This window comes from Camellia sinensis, chromosome 7 (genome assembly GCF_055761805.1).
Source record: "Camellia sinensis isolate YWXY chromosome 7, ASM5576180v1, whole genome shotgun sequence".
Classification (NCBI taxonomy): Eukaryota; Viridiplantae; Streptophyta; class Magnoliopsida; order Ericales; family Theaceae; genus Camellia; species Camellia sinensis.
Window position 1 is genome coordinate 73,751,290 of NC_138967.1, and position 23,616 is coordinate 73,774,905.

General features: G+C 37.7%; 1 protein-coding gene across 2 annotated transcripts in view; it reads left to right on the forward strand.

The window, feature by feature from the left end:
• Positions 1-23,616, forward strand: part of LOC114257547 (ion channel CASTOR) — a 64,234-nt gene that overhangs the window by 6,303 nt on the left and 34,315 nt on the right. Inside the window, exons 3-10 of one of the 2 annotated variants that reach the window (XM_028197310.2) lie at positions 1,232-1,846; positions 1,993-2,175; positions 5,303-5,362; positions 5,445-5,648; positions 5,852-6,100; positions 7,295-7,393; positions 7,659-7,853; positions 8,532-8,624. In XM_028197310.2, coding sequence (XP_028053111.2) covers positions 1,232-1,846; positions 1,993-2,175; positions 5,303-5,362; positions 5,445-5,648; positions 5,852-6,100; positions 7,295-7,393; positions 7,659-7,853; positions 8,532-8,624 — 1,698 coding nt within the window. Of the gene's footprint in view, positions 1-1,231; positions 1,847-1,992; positions 2,176-5,302; positions 5,363-5,444; positions 5,649-5,851; positions 6,101-7,138; positions 7,238-7,294; positions 7,394-7,658; positions 7,854-8,531; positions 8,625-23,616 lie in introns of both variants that reach the window. The other variant, XM_028197311.2, reaches the window with a different exon arrangement.

Here is a 23,616-nt window from a genome sequence, read left to right on the forward strand (position 1 = left end):
TTTTCATAACCAAACACATTTTCAACTTATTTTAATTTAATTCTTTTAAACTAATAATCAAAAATTTTATAAATATAAAAGCTAATATATATATATATATATATATGATATCAAATGGGCCAAAAGGTTACAGACAGAGACAATATACCAATAAAAAAAATGTATATCAAATGGGGCCAAAAAACAAGTTGCATTACAATCTAAGTCTACAGAGGTCGACAGGGAGAGCGAGAGATAGAGGGAGAGGGAGAGATCAACTGAGAGAGGGAGAGAGAGTCAGATCAAGCGAGATCTGTCCATCCAGACCAGAGAGATCGAGCGAGAGCGAGAGGGAGAGGGAGAGGGAGAAAGAGAGAGAGTGAAATCGAGCAAGAGGGAGAGAGAGAGGGACGAACCTGATCGATCGATGAGTTGCTAGTTGGTTGATAGAGACGACGACGACGACGACGACGACGACGACTCCTCTTCTCCTTTGCTGCTGCTATCGCTATTACGTAGGGTTTGGTTGATTTGTTTTTTTGATTTTATTTTACCTTACTTTGGTTATTTTATAGTTTGACTCCCATTATAAGTTTTTAAAATTATTTTTTTGCCCCGCCGTATCCCGAAAGTATCCCGACCATATCCTTGAAGTATCCTCGCGTATCCTAAACGTATCCAAAATTTAAAATTTTTTTTAAAAAATAGGATACTTTTTTGCCGTATCTGATACGTATCCCGCCGTATCAGGTGCGTATCCATATCTGATACATATCCGATACGCGTACGGGGGCCATTTTGGAGTATCCGTGCTTCATAGGATCAGATAGGTTGCAGCTTTGTGGTTCGAAGAATAGAGAGGGCAACCTATAGGTTGGATTAGAACGTCTTAGTATTGTGTATGGACATAGCACTATCGTGTTGAATACTAATAATTGAGTGAAGTTGCCAAAATGAAAAGGGTTACCATCAGGTCAACGTTGATAGAGTGGGCTGCCGTGGACTTCGGCTGCAGAGTGCCACATATCGCCAGTAGAACTTCTAAATTTGCATAACAGTTTAACAAGGATTCCATAACAAAATTTTTAGGTTAAATGAACAATTGATTCAATCAAATGGTTGGTAACATTTCTGTGTATTTTGTTGACCATGTTTGTGGACTAGTATTAGTTGTCAATTGTTTCACATAGGTCTATATTGGACTTGTTAACTCGTAAATCCTTTCTAGATATAATGCGGATTTTTCTTGCAGGATCACATTTCCAAGCTCAATGTTAGATTACGGGCTTGCACTTTGGTGGATTCTGTGGATATTATCAATTCAATACCACAGGAGAGTGATCATCTTCCTAACAAAAGCTTGAAAATTTCTGTTCTAATTGCCTTACTTACAATTTTATCTATCCCTTTTCTTTTCTTCAAGTATGTTGAGCATGTCTCAAAATCAAGAAGATCGTCATCAGACAACATTGCAGAAGAAGTGTCTTTAAACAAGCAGTTAGCATATAGGGTAGATGTGTTTTTATCAGTCCACCCATACGCTAAGCCTTTGGCATTGTTAATAGCAACCCTACTACTAATTTGTCTTGGTGGGCTGGCACTCTTTGGTGTGACAGATGATAGCTTAGCCGACAGCCTTTGGTTATCTTGGACGTATGTAGCAGACTCAGGCAATCACACTAATTCTGAAGGTGTTGGTCCAAGGCTAGTTTCAGTATCCATTAGCTTTGGTGGGATGCTTATATTTGCTATGATGCTTGGACTTGTCTCTGATGCAATTTCCGAGAAGCTTGACTCATTGAGGAAAGGAAGAAGTGAGGTGGTTGAGCAAAACCATACTCTAATTCTTGGTTGGAGTGATAAATTGGTAAGGTTTCGATTCACAGCTTATTCATTTGTGACAGATCCAGCAGAAGTTCAGCGAGAATCATTGTAAATTTTGCATAAATGCATGCAGACTTTGCCTGAAAAATGTAGTATGCTCATCCATTGAAAATACTATTATGAACTCAGGGATCACTATTAAATCAACTTGCCATAGCCAATGAAAGTTTGGGTGGAGGGATTGTTGTAGTGATGGCTGAGCGAGACAAAGAAGAGATGGAAACTGACATTGCTAAAATGGAGTTTGATTTCAGAGGAACATCCGTCATATCCAGAAGTGGAAGCCCTCTGATTTTAGCTGACCTAAAAAAGGTGTGATATTTGTTATTATTCTCTTGAGTGAATTTATAATTTTTCATGAATCCAATTGTCTTTCTTGAATGCTTGATTTTTAATCAAGAAACTAAACCTTCTGAATAAAATACAACTTAGGATTATCCCAAAATAAAATAAATGATGTACAACTTGGGAAGAATGGAACTTTTGTGGTAAAGACCTGAGACAGATTGATCATTTGATTAAACTAAAAAAAATACTAGTTCTGTCAACTTAGGAACGTACTCAGAGGCCTGCAGTGTATTTATATTTGTGGTGAGATGCTTTATACTCCTATTGGAGCAATGTGGGATGAGAGCTCAATGAGCAACCACCAACATATACTATGTATGTGTTGAGATGTTTTGTTTATCTTTGTCTTACCCCTGTGGGACAAAGCCAAGCAATGCATGTGATTACCCAAGGCACCCAACACCCTTTGTATTGTTTCTTGATTACTAGTTAGTGTTTTCTAAGTGGATCAAATGCAATGTACTCAACCAGTGTACAATACTAACAACAATGAAAGTGCTAAGTTACAAGTGATTATGAAAATACAATAAGATTTGGGAAGCTACTCACAATACCAACAACAATGGAAAGTGTTAAGCTATAACCTACTAATATTAAATTGGGGAATAAAAGTTGCAAGACTAATTGGAATTTTGGAATTTCATCAAACATAACACAGAGATTATTTGCTTTAGATTGGTATATGTCCTTTTAATTCTACGTTCTTATTTACATTGTTATGTTGTGATTTTTATATTACTATCTATGTTTTATTTTTTTATTTTAATTAGAAATAAAGAAAAAAAATTAGAAAAACTATTTAAAACTATTTAGGTTTTTCAAAGTAATTTTGATTTCTATATTTTTATTTGTATATAATTTTAAATATATTTATGAGGTAATTATGACATCACAGTTGAACCATAGACCCTTGACACAATCTCTTGTGTAGTTTGTTCAATAGTTTGGGTTTCAAGACATTGATACCAGATTTAGAATCCATAGTAGCACTTGTGCCTATCACACAGTAGAATAACCACAATTCTCCACTACCAACACACTAATAACCTTCCATAACCAACAACAACCAATAATATTTCACTAGAAAGTACACCAGTCTACACTCAACCTTGATTAATAAAAAATAAAAAATAAAAAAAAGAAAAAGAAAAACTAAACCCACAGTAAAACAATACTCTCACAACTATTTTTCTCAAATCACGAATCGAATCGTGAATCATTTGGCATAGTGAATCGTGAATGGTATTGAATAGTGAATTGTAAGATTCACTTTATTTAGCATAATATACAATTTTTTATATGTATATATACATAAAAAAAATACACATAATGTTCAAAATGTAATAATTACCAACATAGCTAAGTTGTATATATATGTAACTATATCGTATCAATACAACTAAATTGTATAGATGTATATACAACTAAATTGTATAGATGTATATACAAATAAAAGCACATATATCAATATAATTAATTGATCTTTTATTTTTTTTGTAAAAACGATGCTATTTCATGCATTATGCGAACAAAACTAAATCATAGTAAATTGTAGTGAATCATAGTGAATCGCAATTGAATTGTACGGTTCTCTCAGTTTATGATTCAATAACATGAATGAAATAATTTTGATTGAAACTCGTATCAAATCGTATGAATTGAATTGTGAATCGTAAAATTCTAACAACCATGACTATATATGCAAAAAGCCATTAGGGAATAATCACAGGGAATTACTTTATTTATTTATTTTTGGCAAAAGTAGTTCGATGCTTAACTATGAAGCATGGATACCTCCTCGGAGGTGACGTAAAGGTGTCTGACACTTGTTGGATACGGACATGTGTCGGACACGCTACAAACACGTTGGGACGTGTTGTGGACATGTTGACCATTTTTTTCAAAATTTTAATTTTTTTTACTAAAATAACATACTTAAGGTTAATAAACTTGATAAATTAAATATTTGACATAAAATAAATATTTAATATTTAAAAATATGATATATAATAAATATATAAAATTATATGTTCTATACGTGTCTCCAACATGTCGTGTCCTGCATTTTTTGCAAATTTGCATGTTCGCGTGTTTGTGTCGTGTCACGTGTCCATGTTTGTGCTTCTTAGATGCTTAACTAGATGAACCTGGGTATCTGGGTTGGGCTTGCATCTAGATGATGGTGCAGGGATATGACAAATCTGAGTTGCATGATGGTGTGATGATGAATCTGGGTTGATGGGTGATGAATTTGGGTGAACAGTTCATGAATTGGTGTTTGGTTGATGACTTGTGGATTTGAATCTGTATTGATCGTCAAATTTGGATGATGGGTCTAGTTTGACAATTGTTGATGATGAACTCGAGTCAAATTTGTGTGATAATAGGTGATTGTTGATCTATATGGTCAGGAAGGCTACATCGACAATGATGCCGATGAACAGGAGACTTCATTGTTTTGTTTTTGTTTGTTGTTTTTTGTTTGGGTTTGATTAAAAGAAAATTACTTTTCCACGATTTCAGACTATAGAGGCTTTGATACCATGTTAAAGTAGAGAGAGAAAAGAGATTAAAAGAATGAGAGAGCTTAAATACCCTCAACATGGTGCATAAGGCTTGTTGAGGAATCCATGATGTGATCATGTGGCACAACCATGCCACGTATTAGGGGTGGACCCATACACCCATAGCTTGAATCAAAAACTTCTCTGAAAACATGTTCAGTTCTGTATGAAGGAAATTCATTTTTGAAATGTAAGACTTTACCAAGTCAAAAGTAAGTGTTCTCAACTTGGTTAATTTTTGTGCTGTGTGCTTCCAGCATGAATCAGAAGCTTCTCTGAAACATGTTCAGTTCTCTATGAAGGAAATTCAAATTAGAAATGTAAGACTTTACCAAATCAAAATTAAGTGTTCTCAACTTGGTTAATTTTTGTGCTTCATGCTTTCAAGCAGTTGTTACAATATGCATTTGTGTTTGCCTCGCTATAAAAGTTTCGGTTTTGTGTTGAATAATGGTATCCTAATTTAAAAATATTTGAGACTCTGTAATCTGCTCTATTTGATATGCTAACTGCATGGAATTCTATAGGTATCCGTCTCCAAGGCCCGTGCAATAATCGTCCTTGCTGAAGATGGAAATGCTGACCAGGTTACCTTAATGAAGAAACTGATATATGTCATGTGCTTGATTTTATATGGTGGTTGATAACCTTTAACTGCTTTTGACACAGAGTGATGCTCGTGCACTTAGGACAGTTTTAAGCCTAACTGGAGTGAAAGAAGGACTTCGGGGACACATAGTGGTGGAACTAAGCGATCTTGACAATGAGGTCCTTGTTAAACTCGTTGGTGGAGATCTTGTTGAAACTGTTGTAGCACATGATGTAATTGGTCGCCTGATGATTCAATGTGCTCGTCAGCCAGGCCTTGCGCAGGTCAATTTAGTTACCCTAATTGCAGTTACTCAAAAGAGTATCAATAGAATCTGTCAATGTATATACCATTAATTTCTTCAGATAAATATTGTTTACTAATCTGTATCTTTGTTGTATGCGAGTAAGTCCAGATCTCAGATTCTTCTTGACTATTCATCTGACATGTTGTTAATGCTTCTTCCTTGTCAACTGGGCCATGGCAGATCTGGGAAGATATCCTTGGGTTTGAAAATTGTGAGTTCTATATCAAAAGATGGCCACAGTTGGATGGAATGCAATTTGAGGATGCGTTGATCAGCTTCCCTGATGCTATTCCTTGTGGAATCAAGGCTGCATCCTATGGTGGAAAAATTATTCTGAATCCTGATGACTCCTATGTTCTACAAGAAGCCGATGAAGTTCTTGTTATAGCAGAAGACGATGATACTTATAGCCCAACGACATTGCCAACGGTGCTTTCCTTGTCTTACAGCATAAAATTTTCAAGTAGATTGCTAGATAGTTTTTACATTGTTTCCCATTAACCATCTAGAGCAAAAGAGATAATTGCCTTATTTGGGATTTGATCTTATGCCAAATTGAGTTTTATTCGGGTATATTAATTGCAAAACTGAAAGCGTGTATGTAAAGAGACTGAAGAAATTGATGAATGAAAGCGTGAATGGCTGGACTTAATCTTCAATATTAGATTTTGACTTTGACCAAGATATCATAAGAATACTTTGCATCTGCTTCATGTTGAAGCGATGATTTCATGCGTTGAGATTTTGGTTAGGCATTTTTATGTGCTTTTCCTTAATTCACTACCCATGCATAATCTTTAGATTGATTATTAATCTGTGTGCTTCAATTTTTAAAGTAGAAATAATTATCTTAATTGATTATCGTTTTATTTATACTAGAGATAAAATATATGACTTCTATAGCTGTATCAAAGTTGTGTCTATTGTGCATGCTTCTTGTTCTAGAGCATCACATTGATGTGCCAACCCTGATCCTAGAACAAATTTTAACTGACCAAGAATCCTAAACATCAAGTTAACTCTATTATTTCAAGCGAATGTTCTTTAATTTTTCATATCATTGGTCTTGTGATTTCATGATGGTGCATATCGATTGATTCAATTGTCCGTTAGACTGCACGTCATTTATGTAACAGACCACCTCATGCTAGTAGTTCTGATACAGCTTTGCCCTAAACTGCCTTCCCTGTGTCGTTAACTTTTTCTTTTTCTTTTATTTTTCCTTTAAAAAGAAGGTGGGTGCCAAATGTCATAGAAGACTTATTTTTTGTGTCCATTATCTTGGGCTAAATCAACTTGCAAAAGAAAAGAGGAAACAAAATAAATATGTCACTGGTAGCCTGGCCACTCAACAAAGAAATGCTCATTTTCTTTGCGCACATTGAGATGATTCCTTCCATGGAATTTAAGTGAGTGGGGCGTGACATAAATAAAACTTACATAAGTATAATCAATTTGATCATTCAGGTCACTGAAGCACCATTCATGCAAATTGCCCGGCCAGCAAGAAAGCCACAGAAGATTCTACTTTGTGGATGGAGGCGGGACATTGATGATATGATTGTGGTAAGTTCTATCTATCAAAGCCCCTGATTCTTTCTTTTCTTCACCTGAATGCTGCAGGTTTGGAGAGGAAATCTACCCAAAGACTTCATTGTTCCAAAGTCTGCAGAAAGGATACTTTTTTGTGGTTGGCGGCGTGATATGGAAGATATGATTATGGTAATGTAAAAAGGAATCAATGGCATGCTCCCTGGCTGGGGGCAGTTTTCAGTTTACACAATGTGGTGGTAGACACATCAGAAACATTGTTGTAAAGTTTTCTCTACATCACCTCTATCCACTGTTGGTCTTGCCATCAAGTTCTCTATTTTCCAAAACCCTTCACTTCATACATCTGCCTTGGTGCTGCAATGTGCTGCAATAGAATGATTAAAATACTTCGTTCCAGCTTGAATATTTATTTTTCTTTGCTATTTTACTTTAGGTATTGGAGGCCTTTTTAGCACCTGGTTCTGAGTTGTGGATGTTCAATGATGTTCCTGAAAAGGAGAGGGAAAAGAAGCTTATTGATGGTGGTCTTGACATCAACCAGTTGGTGAATATATCACTTATTAACCGGGAAGGAAATGCTGTTATACGACGGCACCTGGAAAGTCTTCCATTAGAATCTTTTGATTCAGTAAGTAGCTTTAAATTTAGAAACTGACATCTTCAGTACTATAATATCAAATGCTGTCAATAAAAATGACAAGTCACGGAATTTCATGGACGGATTGGCACCACCAAGCTGGCCTGCCGAGGGAAAGAGCAAATTTAATGGATGATTCCTTTACGCAAAGAGAATTATTTTTCAAAAAAACATCATTTTGACTATCCAAAACCCAGTGGATTAGTTTTTTTGGGGGGAATTTACAAATCAGTACTCCAGAAATAATTACTGATTTATGAAAAAGTTTATGACTTTAATCATTGAAGTGTATAAAGTTTATCATAAATCTGTAATTATTTTAGAAGAATACCACTGATTTATTTTTTTTGAATCAGATTAACTTTCTCAGTCTCAGAGATCTTAGCTGCTATTTGTGGCATTCAGGAAGGGTATCTGTCTTCGTTCCTAAATTACGGATATAAATATAATGGACAATACTTTTACACCAAATTGAATTATTTTTTTTAAAAAACCATCATTTTGACTATCTAAAACCCAGTGGATGAGGTTTTATGTATTTATTTTATTTTGATTGAGATTATCTTTCTCAGTCTCAGAGATCTTAGCTGCTATTTGTGGGGTTCAGGAAGGGTATCTGTCTTCATTCCTAAATTACGCATACATTGATATGTTTCCCGATTTGTACAGATCTTAATTTTGGCTGATGAATCAGTGGAAGATTCAGCCATTCAAGCTGATTCCAGATCTCTTGCCACATTGCTACTGATTCGTGATATTCAGGTACTTCTTTGAAGGGTGAACTTCAATCTTACTCATGGAACTTGATTTTTGTCAATCAAAGACTACTTTTGTGTGGTTTACCTATTCAAATATCTGTCAACTTAATATTTAACATCTTCCCCCCCCCCCCCCCTCGGTTTGTAAGTACACATTTTCATGGTTTGGGCTGTTTAGAACCACAGTGAGATTGAAAATTGGATTAGTAGTCTGATGACAATCATGTTATTGTTTTTGCTTTTGATATTCAAAACCATGCATTCTAATGCTAGTAACTACTGCTAACAAGTTAAAGTGATGCAGAATGTGGCATGGAGATTTTATTTATTTTGTAATTTTATTTTTATGTTTATTTATTTTTATTGATAGTTTAATTAGGATCTTAATATATTTATTTTCTCATTTTTAGTGACTAATTTTCCAAGTAATGTTATGATTTAGTTTCCTATTTTAAATTAGGGTTTTAAGCATTACAAATATTAGGGCTATCTATTGTAATAGTTAGCTATAAATTATTGACATTGAGTACATGGTTGTGGCTGTTTTTTGAGATTAGGGTTTTGATGACCATTGTGATCTTCTCTCTTTCTTTCTTTTCTTTTTGATATTTTGATCTTTTCTTTGGATCAATTCTTCATACATACTGGTTTTGGAATCAATTAAATTGAACAGATTTCTTGATAGCTGTTCTGCTTCATAAAGTCTTAACAAGTTAATTCTCTTATGCACCTATTCTGACTTCTTTTTTTTTTTTTTCCTTTTCTTTTCTCTCTGGTATATAAACAGTTAGAATGTAAAATGGAGAAATTTAGGGTTATGGTTTAAGAGGAAGAGAGAGAGAAGAGAGAAAGAGACTGATAATAATATATGGTTTAGAGTTGTTGAATTATACTACTTAGAAAATATGAAGAAGAAGAACTCCGAAAATATGAGGAAGAAGGAATATATTTCTGTTATATTCAAAACTTCTTATCTTACAAGACCAAATGACACTCCTTATATAGGAGATATTACAAACATCATCATAACCCTTTATATGCCACTTACATATTATATATTACCACTATCTACCACTATCATATTATATACATGCCACTATCTACCACCAACACCACTATCATATTCTATGCATGCCACTATCTACAACCAACACCACTATCATATTCTATATATACCACTATCTACCACCAACACCACTATCATATTCTATACATGCCACTATCTACCACCAACACCACTATCATATTATATGCATGAACACAATTTCCAGCACTCCCCCTCAAGCTGGTTTGAAGATATCTTCCATAGCCAGCTTGCTAGTCAGCTTATCAAATTGCTTCTTGTGTAGTCCCTTCGTTAGCACATCAGCTAATTGTTCACCTGTTGGAAGGTAGGTCATACAGATTATGCCAGCATTGATTTTCTCCTTGATGAAATGTTTATCCACTTCTATATGTTTTGTGCGATCATGTAGAACTGGATTATGAGCTATAGATATAGCTGCTTTGTTGTCACAATAGACCTTCCTAGGTGTCGGGTGAGAAAGCTTTAATTCTTCAAGAATTCTTTTAATCCACATTACTTCACAGATTCCATGGGCAACAGCTCTGAACTCTGCTTCTGCACTACTTCTAGCTACCACATTCTGTTTTTTACTCCGCCATGTAACTAGGTTCCCACCTACAAAGGAGCAGTATCCGGATGTTGATCTCCTGTCTGTAACACTTCCTGCCCAGTCTGCATCTGTGTATACTTCAACTTGAAGATGTCCATGTTTCTTGAATAGTAAGCCTCTCCCTGGAGTTCCTTTCAAATATCTTAAGATCTTATAAACGGCCTCAAAGTGCTCTGCCCCTGGTGAGTGCATGAACTGACTTACCATGCTGACTGCAAAGGCAATATCAGGCCGCGTATGAGACAAGTAAATCAATTTCCCTACAAGTCGCTGATATTGTTCTCTCTCTTTGACTTTTTCAGCCTTAGCAGCTTGTAACTTCAAGTTAGGCTCGATCGGAGTCTCCGCCATCTTACAACCAAGCATACCTGTTTCTCCAAGGAGATCAAGAACATATTTTCTCTGATTAACGAATATACCTTCCTTGGATCTTGCAAATTCCATTCCGAGGAAATACTTGAGGGCTCCCAGATCCTTAATGTGAAATTCTTTTGCGAGTTTCTCTTTGAGGGCTGCTAACTCTGCTTCATCATTACCAGTTAAAATGATGTCATCAACATAAACAATCAAAATTGCAATTTTACTGTTTTTTGAATGTTTATAAAATATTGTGTGATCTGCTTGACTCTGCGAGAAGCCACAACTGATAACTGCCTTCCCAAAGCGTTCAAACCACGCTCTTGGTGATTGTTTGAGTCCGTATAATGACTTGTTCAATCTGCATACTCTGTCACTTCCAAGTCTCTGCTCAAATCCCGGCGGTAGGCTCATGAACACCTCCTCTTCAAGATCACCATTGAGAAATGCATTTTTAATGTCAAGTTGATGTAGAGGCCAATCTGAATTTACTGCAAGAGATAACAGTACTCTGATGGAATTTATTTTAGCAACAGGAGCAAACGTCTCCTGATAGTCGATCCCATAAGTTTGAGTGAAGCCTTTAGCTACCAATCTCGCCTTGTATCTCTCAACGCTTCCATCTGCGTTACATTTTATCGTAAACACCCATTTACACCCAACTGTTTTCTTGTCTTTGGGTAGATCAACTATCTCCCAAGTACCACTTCTCCTTAAAGCATTCATCTCCTCCATGACTGCTAATTTCCAATTCGGATCATCCAATGCTTCCTGTATATTCCTTGGAACAAACAAGTGTGAAATCCTAGATGTGAAAGCTCTATGGTTTTTAGACAGTCTTTGATAGGAGAGGTAATTTGCAATAGGATGTTTAATGCAATTTCGGACACCTTTCCTAATTGCTATAGGTACATCAAGGTCGGAAATAGAAGGAATAGGATTACCTAAAATTTCAATGCCAGAACTCGGGTGGACATTCGGGTCATTAGGATGGACATTCGGGTCATTATTCCTCAGATGAAATCGCTTCCTAGTATAAACCTGAAGCTCAGGATTTAGATCATTTTGTAGTACTTCTCCCCCTAAACAAGAATCTTCTTGACTAGGCACCATAGAACTTGGTTCTCCTAAGTGATCATTATCAGACAGATGTGGTTTTTGTGTAGGATAAATGACATTGGGGAGCGGGATAGAAATATCCCAAAAACGGTCTTCTACTCCACTTGTCTCCCCCTGAAGAGAAGTGTTGGGGAAATAGGATTTTGTTTCCACAAATGACACATCCATACTCACATGAAATTTCTTGTTTTGAGGATCGAAGCACTTATACCCCTTTTTGTTTGAGGAATAACCCAAAAAAACACATTTTATAGCACGGGGGTCAAGTTTTGAACGAAATTGACTGGGAACATGAACATAGGCAGTACATCCAAAAACTTTGGCGGGTAAATCAGAAAACAACCTCGTGTCAGGAAAAAAAGTTTTGAGACAATCAAAAGGTGTTTTGTATGTTAACACCTTTGTAGGCATCCTGTTTATCAAATAAGAGGCTGTTAAAATTGCTTCACCCCATAAATATTTAGGAACATGCATGTAAAACATTATAGCACGTGCTACTTCAAGTAGATGTTTATTTTTTCGTTCTGCAATGCCATTTTGTTGAGGGGTATCCCGACATGTAGATTGATGAAAAATCCCTTTTTTTTTCAAAAACTCACCTAACTGCTCATTGAAATATTCTGTTCCATTATCAGAATGTAAAATACTAATTTTGGTTTGAAATTGGTTTTCAATCATATTGTAAAAATTTGTGAATAAATTTTTCACGTCAGATTTTTTATTCATCAAATAAATCCAACATAAGCGGGTATGGTCATCAATAAATGTAACAAACCATCTTTTACCAGAAAGAGTAGTGATTTTAGAAGGGCCCCAAACATCACTATGAATCAAATAAAAAGGTTTGGAAGTCTGGTAAGGTTTTGGCAAATAAGTAGAGAGATGAAATTTTGCAAAAATGCAACTTTCACAATGAAAAGAAGAACAATCAATCCCTTTAAATAATTCTGGAAATAAATGTTTCAGATAAAGAAAACTAGGATGTCCTAGCCTATAGTGCCATAGCATTATTTTTTCTCGAACAGAGATTGAACGGGTACTATTAAAGCTCTGAGCTTTTTTATTACTAACAGGTACTTCATCAAAGTAGTAAAGACCTTCAAGCATCCTAGCACGCCCAATCATCATCCCCGAGTTCTGGTCCTGAAATTCACAATGGGATTCAAAAAATGTAACACGACAATTAGAATCCTTAGATAGTTTACTGACAGACAAAAGGTTACAGGCTAAGTTGGGGACGTGAAGAACAGCATTGAGATTAATTTCCTCAGTTAGTTTAATAAATCCTTTTCCTGCAATAGGTGAAAAACTACCATCGGCTATTCTGATTTTGTCATGACCAGAACAAGGGAAATAGGTACTAAATAAATGGGAAAAACTAGTCATGTGATCGGAGGCACCGGAATCTATGATCCACGGAGAGAAGTTTAGGCAAGAGAAGGCTTTAGGATTTCTACCTGTTTGTGCCAACAAAACACTAGGAGTACCGGTTGAGGAGTTGGATTTTATCAGCTTTAAGAGTTGATCAATCTGCTCTTTGTTGAAGGGACCTGAATCGGCTTCATTAGCGGTAGGAAAGCCACGATTCTTCTCTCCTTGTTTGCTGCTTTTCCAGTTGACAGGTTTGCCATGAATCTTCCAACACGTTTCGCGTGTATGGCGAGGCTTGTTGCAAAAATCACACCAGACCCGTGGCTTATCATCAAACCTGCGCTGGTAATTTGCAGCCTTGTTGGCCGCAGCATCGCTAATTAAAGCAGAAATTTCAATTGATTCACCATTACCTTTTTTCTTAAGCATGACGCTCCTTCGGCTCTCTTCTCTTCTGACTACGGCAAATACTTCGCCAATGGATGGGAGCGGAGGTCTGCCAATAATTCTTCCTCGCACTTCATCGAACTCAATGTTGAGGCCGGCAAGAAACTTGTAAATACGGCTGTCTTCCACAGTTTTCTTGTGGTGGTTGCAGTCGTCAATCGATTTCCATTCGTATGTGTTGAAGATGTCAAGATCCTGCCACAACCTTTTCAACGAATTGAAATATTTGGTGACGGAATCATCTCCTTGACGAATCTCTCCCAACTTCAAAGTTAATTCGAAAACTTGAGATTGATTTCCTAGGTCAGAATACATCTGACTAACATTATCCCACAATTCTTGTGCAGTAGTATAGCACATGTAATTAGAGCTTATATCCTCCTCCATGGAATTGACCAACCATGTCATAACCATGGAGTTTTCAGCGTCCCAATTGTCGAACAGCGGATCATTAACAGCAGGAGCCTTCTTGTCACCAGTGATGTAACCGATCTTTCCTTGCCCACGGATATACATCCGGACAGATTGTGACCAGCGGAGAAAATTATCACCATTTAGGCGGATGGTGGTGATTTGGACAGAGTGAGAGTTAGACGTTTTCACCGGAATGGCAGCGGCAGGGGTTGAAGTGGTTCCGGACGTGACTTCCGACATGGCTATGACGGTTTTAGGGCTGCTGTGTTTTTTGTTGCTCTGATACCAACTTAGAAAATATGAGGAAGAAGAACTCCGAAAATATGAGGAAGAAGGAATATATTTCTGTTATATTCAAAACTTCTTATCTTACAAGACCAAATGACACTCCTTATATAGGAGATATTACAAACATCATTATAACCCATTATATGCCACTTACATATTATATATTACCACTATCTACCACTATCATATTATATACATGCCACTATCTACCACCAACACCACTATCATATTCTATACATACCACTATCCTTCACCAACACCACTATCATATTATATACATGCCACTATCTACCACCAACACCACTATCATATTCTATACATGCCACTATCTACCACCAACACCACTATCATATTATATGCATGAACACAATTTCCAGCAATACTCTACACCAGCAAATATATTTATATAAAACCTAACATTACAAAATGACCAGAGTACCCTCAACGTAACTAAATAATTACATAAGAACATATAACTATTCTAACACGCCCTCTCAAGTTGGAGCATAAAGATCAAACATGCCTAGCTTGAAAGATAAGCGATGAAAAGAAGTCCGAGCTAAAGGTTTGGTGAGGATTGTGAGAACAATATTAGTGTAGTATATGTTAACATATTATATTAGCCGAAAGTGTTGGCATATTATATTAGCCGAAAGATACACTAGGGTCTGTAATCATTGTGTGCCCTCAGGGATCACCTTGTAATTGTCTTTCTTGTAAACCCTAATCTTCATTTATAAATAGGGGGTGATATTCTATCATACCCCAAGCTGGTTACCCAAGCTTCATGGTATCAGAGCATCACCTCTAGGGCTAGGGTTCAAAGCATACCTAGTTGGATCATCTGCTGAATCGATCTTCTGCCACCATCGTCATTCCGCTTCTTCTTCGTCTCCGTCTCAGCTCCTCCGCTTGTCGATCTCCTCCAGCAGTTCAGCCCTCGTCTTCATCTGCTTCGTCTTCGTCTCAGCTCCTCAGCTCATCGATCTCCTCCCGCAGTTCGTCGGTCGTCTTCATCGTCCTCATCGTCCTCTGTCGTCTTCATCCCTCGTTCCCCTCGTCGTCCTCTGATCTCAAACCCAGGTATATATAAATATATATATATATATATATCCTGATATATATATAACTATAGCTTGATATATATATTTATATATAAATACATGTATATATAAATAACTCAACATATATATATATATATATATATAAAAAAGAAAAGAAAAACAAAAACAAAAACAAAAAAAAAACAAAAACAAAAAAAACAACAAAAAAAAAAAAAAAAAAAAAATGGTTTCTTAATTTTGTATGTCTTTATAGTGATCATTGTGCCTGTTATCCCACGACCACCTTCCGGGTTTGTGATTACCACTAGTTTTGTTGCGGGTTCGGTAGTATTGTATCCATGACAGATTCCACCAGTGTGTCCCCTTCTTCTCAAACGCCAAAGAGTGAGAGTCCCATTCTACCTACTACCATGACTGAGAACCCCAACTCTAGTCTGAAAATCACCACCTCTCTATTTAATGGTCAGAACTACCTTGCATGGTCTCAAAGTTTGACTATGTTCTTGAAGAGCCGAGGGAAGATGGGGTATGTTGATGGCAGGATACAGACACCAAGTACCACTGACTCAGGTTATGACCAATGGGAGATTACCAACTCTTTGATTATGAGTTGGCTTATCCATTCGATGGTTCCAAAACTTGGTGAGAGCTACTTGTCTATGGAGACTGCCCAGGACGTTTGGGAGGCTGTGGCTGTTACCTATTCCCGCAAAGGGAATTTTTCACAGGCATTTGAGTTGCGCCGCTCTATTGAGAGCTCACTTCAGGGGGAGCAGACTGTTCTTCAGTACTTCACTTTCCTCACCAACGGCTGGAAACGTCTTGACCACCTGGAAGACTATAAACCCGTTTGCCCTACTGATTCTGTCGGGTACAAGAAATTCATCGCACGGGAACGGGTCTTTAAATTTTTGGCCGGCCTAAATGTGGAGTATGATCCAGTTAGGGGTCGAGTTCTGAGTATGGACACTCTTCCTTCACTTCAGGAGGCATTTGCCTATGTACAAAATGAGGAGAGTCGCCGGTCTGCTATGATGTCCCCAGTCTCTACTGACCGTTCCGCATTACTGTCTACTCCTCGAGATGGTCTTAGCCTGCCTCCTCCGTCTGTTGCTAAGGAGTCTGTATTCTGTGATTATTGCAAGAAACCGCGGCATACTCGTGAGACGTGTTGGAAGCTTCATGGGACTCCATCCGGGGGTCGAGGTGATCGGTCTGGTTCTCGAGGAGGTCGGTCAGGCCAATCTAGAGGACGTGGTTCCTATTCCAGGGCTCATCAGTCTAGTGCCGTTGATACCCTTGATTCTCATTCTCCTTCTGTTACCCAAGCTTCTGATACTGAGCTGGAGGATGCTTTGCGCCAATTGTTGGACCGCCGATCTTCTACTGCTCTCAGTACCGCTTCCTCGTCCTTTGCCCGCTCAGGTAACTTAGCATCTTCTCCTTGTGCTTTCCTGTGTCATACATCTTTGCCTTGGATTATTGATTCTGGTGCCTCAGATCATATGTCTGGCTCTTCTGATCTTTTCTCTGTCTATAAGCCCTCTTCAGGTCAGGACAAAGTTAGGATTGCCGATGGTACTGTTTCTTCCATTTCTGGAAAAGGTTTAGTCCAAGTCACTCCTACCATACATCTATCTTCTGTTCTCCATGTTCCCAAGTTTTCTGTTAATCTGTTATCCTTAAGTCGTCTTACCCAGGATTTGAATTGTAGTGTGACGTTTTTTCCTGATCATTGTCTTTTTCAGAACCTTGTCACGGGGAGGACGATTGGCAGTGGTAGTGCAGAAAATGGTCTCTACTTCCTCGATCAACCAGACAAACTTGCTTATTCTTCCACCACGTCTTCTACTACCCTCGCTGATTTATGGCTGTGGCATCGGCGTCTTGGGCATCCCTCATTTCATTTACTTAAGCATTTATTTCCTTCTAGTTTCGCAAATCATCATGTGTCTGACTTTCTTTGTGAGTCTTGTCAACTTGGAAAACAACATAGAGCTTCTTTTGCTCCCAGTTTGAATAAAAGCTTCGTTCCTTTTTCATTAATACATTCTGATGTTTGGGGTCCCTCTCGTGTTCTGTCTGTGAAAGGTCATCGCTGGTTTGTTACATTTATTGATGATTTTTCTCGTGCTACTTGGGTGTATCTCATGAAAGATAAGAGTGAGGTTTTCTCTGTGTTTCGTACTTTTCATAAGATGATTTGTACTCAGTTTGGGGCCACTATCAAAATATTTCGTTCTGATAATGGCGGGGAATACATAGATTCTGGGTTAAGACAATATTTCTCTACTCATGGCATTATCCATCAGACCTCTTGCACCAATACCCCTCAACAAAATGGGGTGGCCGAACGCAAGAATCGGCATCTTCTTGACATGGCTCGGTGCATGTGTTTTTTTATGAATGTGCCTCGGCCCTATTGGGGCGACGCTGTTCTCACCGCTGCCCATCTTATTAATCGTCTCCCTACCCAGGTCTTGAACAAACAGGCTCCGCTTCACGTCCTCCTCGGTTCTCCGTCCTTGTTTTCTATTCCTCCCAAAATATTTGGTTGTGTCTGTTTTGTCCATAACCACTCTCCCTCTCGTGGTAAGTTGGACCCTCGCTCCCTCAAGTGTGTTTTCCTTGGTTACTCTCCTACTCAAAAGGGGTATAAATGTTACCACCCTTCTTCTCGTAAGTGGTTTGTGTCCATGGATGTCACTTTCTTTGAGTCCCAGTCCTTTTTCTTGTCCTCTCCGGTGTCACCGTCCTCGTTTCCGGGGGAGCCTTGGTGTGAAGTGAGTCCTGTGCCCCCTATGGTGGAACCAGTTGTTCTTGCACCACCCTCTACTACTGTGCTTCCTATGATGGAACCAGTTGTTCTTACACCCCCCTCTTCTCTAGAACCCACTGTCACCAAGAACAAGGACGGGCATGTTTATGTCCGGGACATAGACAGAAAACAAGTTAACTGGATACACGGGACCGTCTCTGCTACTCCACTGCCATCTCCTGCTTCTGATGAGAGTCTAGGTAACTTTGAATCTCTTGAGTCCATTGATCTTGATGTTCCTATCGCCAAGAGGAAGGGTGTGAGATCTTGTACTCAACATCCTATCTCACAGTTTGTATCATACTCTCATTTGTCATCCTCATATAGAGCGTTTGTGTCCAATATTTCCTCTATTAGCATTCCTAACCATTTTCAGGATGCTCTTGCTACCTCTGAGTGGAAACTAGCCATGATTGAGGAAATGAAAGCACTTAGGAAGAATGGCACTTGGGAATTGACTGAGTTACCTACGGGCAAACGACCTGTGGGATGTAAATGGGTATATACTGTGAAACACAAAGCAGATGAGTCTATTGAGCGTTACAAGGCAAGACTTGTGGCAAAAGGGTTTACTCAGACATATGGCATTGATTATCAGGAGACCTTTGCACCCGTGGCTAAAATGAATTCAGTCAGAGTACTTCTCTCTCTAGCAGCTAATCTAGATTGGCCGCTTTATCAGTTTGATGTCAAGAATGCTTTTCTCCATGGTGACCTCGAAGAAGAAGTATATATGGACATTCCTCCGGGTTTTGAGGATCATCAAACAGAAGGCAAAGTATGCAAACTTCGGAAGTCATTATATGGTCTCAAACAGTCTCCAAGGGCTTGGTTTGAGAGATTCACTCAGGCTATGGTCAAATATGGCTTCAAACAAAGTCAGGCAGATCACACATTGTTTGTGAAACATTCCTCACGCGGTAAGACTACAGCACTTATTGTTTATGTAGATGACATAGTTCTTACAGGCAATGATAGTGGGGAAATACCTCTGTTGAAGAAATATTTAGCTCAAGAGTTTGAAATCAAAGACTTGGGAAGCTTGAAGTATTTTCTGAGAATTGAAGTTGCTCGCTCTAAGGATGGGATATTTTTCTCACAAAGAAAATATGTGCTTGACCTGTTAAAGGAAACTGGGATGCTTGGCTGCAAGGCATGTGCCACCCCACTGGAACCCAATCAGAAATTGGGGGATGATGAAGGAGGAGAAGTTATGGATAGGGGGAGCTATCAACGATTAGTGGGTAAGCTCATTTACCTATCTCACTCCCGTCCTGATATTGCTGTTGCTGTCAGTGTAGTTAGTCAGTTTATGCATGCTCCTCATCAGATTCACTTTGAGGCTGTCATGAGAATCTTGAGGTATTTGAAGTCTGCTCCTGGTAAGGGTCTGTATTTTTCAAAGTATGATCATCTTCGTGTAGAAGCCTATACAGATGCTAACTGGGCTGGGTCAGTAACTGATAGGAGATCAACTTCAGGGTATTGCACATTTGTTGGCGGCAACCTAGTTACTTGGAGGAGTAAGAAACAGAATGTGGTTGCCAGGTCAAGTGCAGAAGCTGAGTTTAGAGCTATGGCACAAGGTGTGTGTGAACTTTTATGGATCAAATTATTGTTGAGTGATCTAGGTATTGATCAGACGGACTCCATGCGGTTATACTGTGACAATAAGGCCGCCATCAACATCGCTCACAATCCAGTTCAACATGACAGGACAAAACATGTTGAGATTGATCGCCACTTCATTAAGGAGAAACTCACTAGTGGTACCATTTGTACTCCTTTTGTCCAGTCTGGTGAACAACTTGCTGACATTCTCACCAAGGGGATTGGGAATAAACCATTTCATGACATATTAGGCAAGCTGGGCATGAGAGATATCTTCGCACCAGCTTGAGGGGGAGTGTTAACATATTATATTAGCCGAAAGTGTTGGCATATTATATTAGCCGAAAGATACACTAGGGTCTGTAATCATTGTGTGCCCTCAGGGATCACCTTGTAATTGTCTTTCTTGTAAACCCTAATCTTCATTTATAAATAGGGGGTGATATTCTATCATACCCCAAGCTGGTTACCCAAGCTTCAGTATATATTATGCGAATATTGTTTTCTATTTAGGGTTGGTTTAGGTTTATTCTTGTTTCCTATTTAGGATTAGGTCTAGAATTGCTATATAAATCATATGTACATATTGTATGCAATATAGTTGAATATACAAGTTTATTCTAAACCTAATCCTAAATAGGAAATAATATTCACATAATATATACTATACTAATATTATTTTCACAAGGATTTCACCCAATTGATCTTCAGAACGAACATATGAAGTCACAAGTTGCTTGCGTAATAAAAGATCTCGAATGAAATGACAATCAACCTCGATATGTTTGGTACGCTCATGAAACATAGAATTATTAGCAATAAATATGGCAACCTAATTATCACAACACATACTCATAGGAATGGGAACAGAAATACCAAAATCCTATAGAAGAGAGTGAACCCATAACATCTCAGATTTAGTACGAGCCATGACACGATACTCGGCCTCGGCACTAGAACGAGCAACAACTGTCTGTTTCTTACTACACCAAGTAACAAGATTACCCCAACAAAGGTATAATAGTCCGAGGTAGAACGTCAATCAGTCCTACTACCAGCCCAATCGGCATCACTGAAACCAGTGACAGACAACGAGGAAGACGGACGATAGAGCAAACCCTAACCTGGGGCGCTTTTCAAGTACTGCAAGATACGACACATAGCATCAAAATGAGGTTGGCGAGGAGCATGCATAAATTGACTGACCACACCCACAACATAGGTAATATCCAAACGAGTGACAGTGAGATATATCAATTTTCCAACCAACCAACGATAACGACCAAGATCAGAAAACAAGGTCCCGGTTTCACCATCAAGTTTAACACATGAGTCCATGAGAGTATCACTAGGACGAGTGCCTAAAAGACCAGTTTCAGTGAGAAGATCAAGGACATACTTCCGTTGTAAGATAAACAAGCCCTGAGATGATTGAGCAACCTCAATCCCAAGAAAATACCGAAGATGACTCGAGTCCTTAGTGTGAAATTGTTGATCCAAATACGTCTTTAAATTAGCAATATTAGTGGAGTCGTTGCCAGAAATGATAATGTTATCCACATAGACAATAAGGATGATACTCCCAGTAGACAAGTGGCGAACAAAAACAGAGTGATCAGAAGCAGAACGACGGAACCCATATGCAAGCACAACAACACTGAACCGATCAAACCATGCACGAGGGGACTACTTGAGACCATACAAGGCCTTCCATAACCGACAAATGAGATTCTTACGACCAGGAACAACATAGAGGTTGATCCATATAGACCTCCTCTTGGAGATAGCCATGAAGAAAGGCATTCTTGATATCAAGTTGATATAAGGGCCCTGATTGACTAATAGCAACCGAGTGGAGAATCCGAATAGAGTTAAGGCGAACCATAGGGGAGAAAGTCTCTAGGTAATCAACACCATAGGTTTGGGTGTAACCTTTGGTCACTAGGCGAGCCTTAAGGCGCTCAACAGTTCCATCAAGAAGATACTTGACAGTATAAATCCAACGAAAACCAACAATAGGTTTCCCGGAAGGCAAAGGTGTAAGTTCCCAAGTCTGATTCTGATGAAGAGCACTCATTTCCTCAACCATAGCATTCTTCCAACCCGATATGGACATAGCCTGCTGATAAGAACAGAGAATGGAAATACTAGACAAGCTACAAGCAAAGGAGTGAAATCCAGGAGAAAGACGATCATGCAAAACAAAATGAGCAACAGGATGTTAGGTGCAAGTACGTTTACTTTTGCGGACGACAATAGAAAGCTCATCAGAGGCCACATTTGCCACGCCCCGTATTTTATTACTTGGATAACATTGCCAATATTCATTAATTAAGTCCATTTACAAATAACATTTCATCCTTGGATGAAATAATAAATAATTAAATATGCGCATTCCCTCTCGTTATACAACAATGACATTTACATACAAATAAAATAAATACCTTGAGGCTTACAATAAACGATAGGTCACTACTCTTTACAAAAAAATAGCACGCAACCCAAATAAAGAGTAGTAGTACAATCCATCACTACACTACACTACACTACACTTATGAAATGGTAAGATCCATTGTTTGATCTTCAAATCCGAAAAGCATTCCCTGTATACATGTATAGGTAGGGGGTGAGCAACCACTAGCTTACCAAACAATCTCATATTAAAACATTAGAAGATATGCAGGTACCAAAATACTCATACATATACGTGAAATCATATCATGTCAAAACAATATGATTTTATTACATAATCTCTTAAAACCAATTTATTTAATTAACTACAAGAAGTTAACTAAAATAAATAAATATGTTTCAATAGCAACAGGACATCCTTTTCAATTCATTCAATTATCTCATTATCAATTGAATCAAATAATTAAACAATTCATCAAATCCATTTTATACAGTCTTATGAGATGAATGCATATGTCATGTCATGCTCAAAATTTTTTTCTCATCTTTTGAAAATCTTACACACAATGCCATTTTGAAGACACATTAATCCAACAATTTCAATAAAATTCCAAGATGGTAAATACGACTCAGGTAATCCCTAGGCTGGTGTCTGCAAGTAGACTATAAAAGTACTACTAATTTGTCATTTTTACCAGTATTAACTGGAAGGCTCGACACCTATAATCTGTCATTTTTACCAGTGTTAACTGGAAGGCTCGACACCTATCATCCACACCACCTTTCAAGACTTGCCACCGTATTTACTCCAAAATCATTTAATGAAAACTTGTTTCCCAACATTCCTTTCTCAATGCAAAGCTTTCAAATCAAATTTCAAAGTTTATTATCAAATGAATTGATATGCCAATGCAATGATTAATAATACAATGTAATATTTCTTCCACTTTCAATATTTCCACACAATATTCCCATTGTGAACAAAATTCTCGTTTCTCATTTCAATATAATTTCTCAAGATGAATATAAATACTTTTATTCCAATTCATCCATGGGACAACAAAATTCTCACACTTAGAGTAATCTCCACCATTTAGTCACTTCAAAACTATATCAACATTTTGAACAACAATTTTCAAAACTTCAACAATTCTCATATTCCATGAAAATCATAATTTATATGTAAACAAATAAACAATTTTTCAAACATCATTTATTTTGGCCTACAAAATAAATATAACATCTTCAAAGATTGTCAACATCTTTCTTAAAACCCCTCAATTTCTAGGTTTTCTCACCAAAACCACTCATTTTCATTTATTGAAAGAAAGTCACCAAAAACATCTCTCTACAATCCTCATAGTTCAAAACCCTCAATTTCTATTTTAAAAAGAACAAGAAAGTAAACCCACTTTCAAG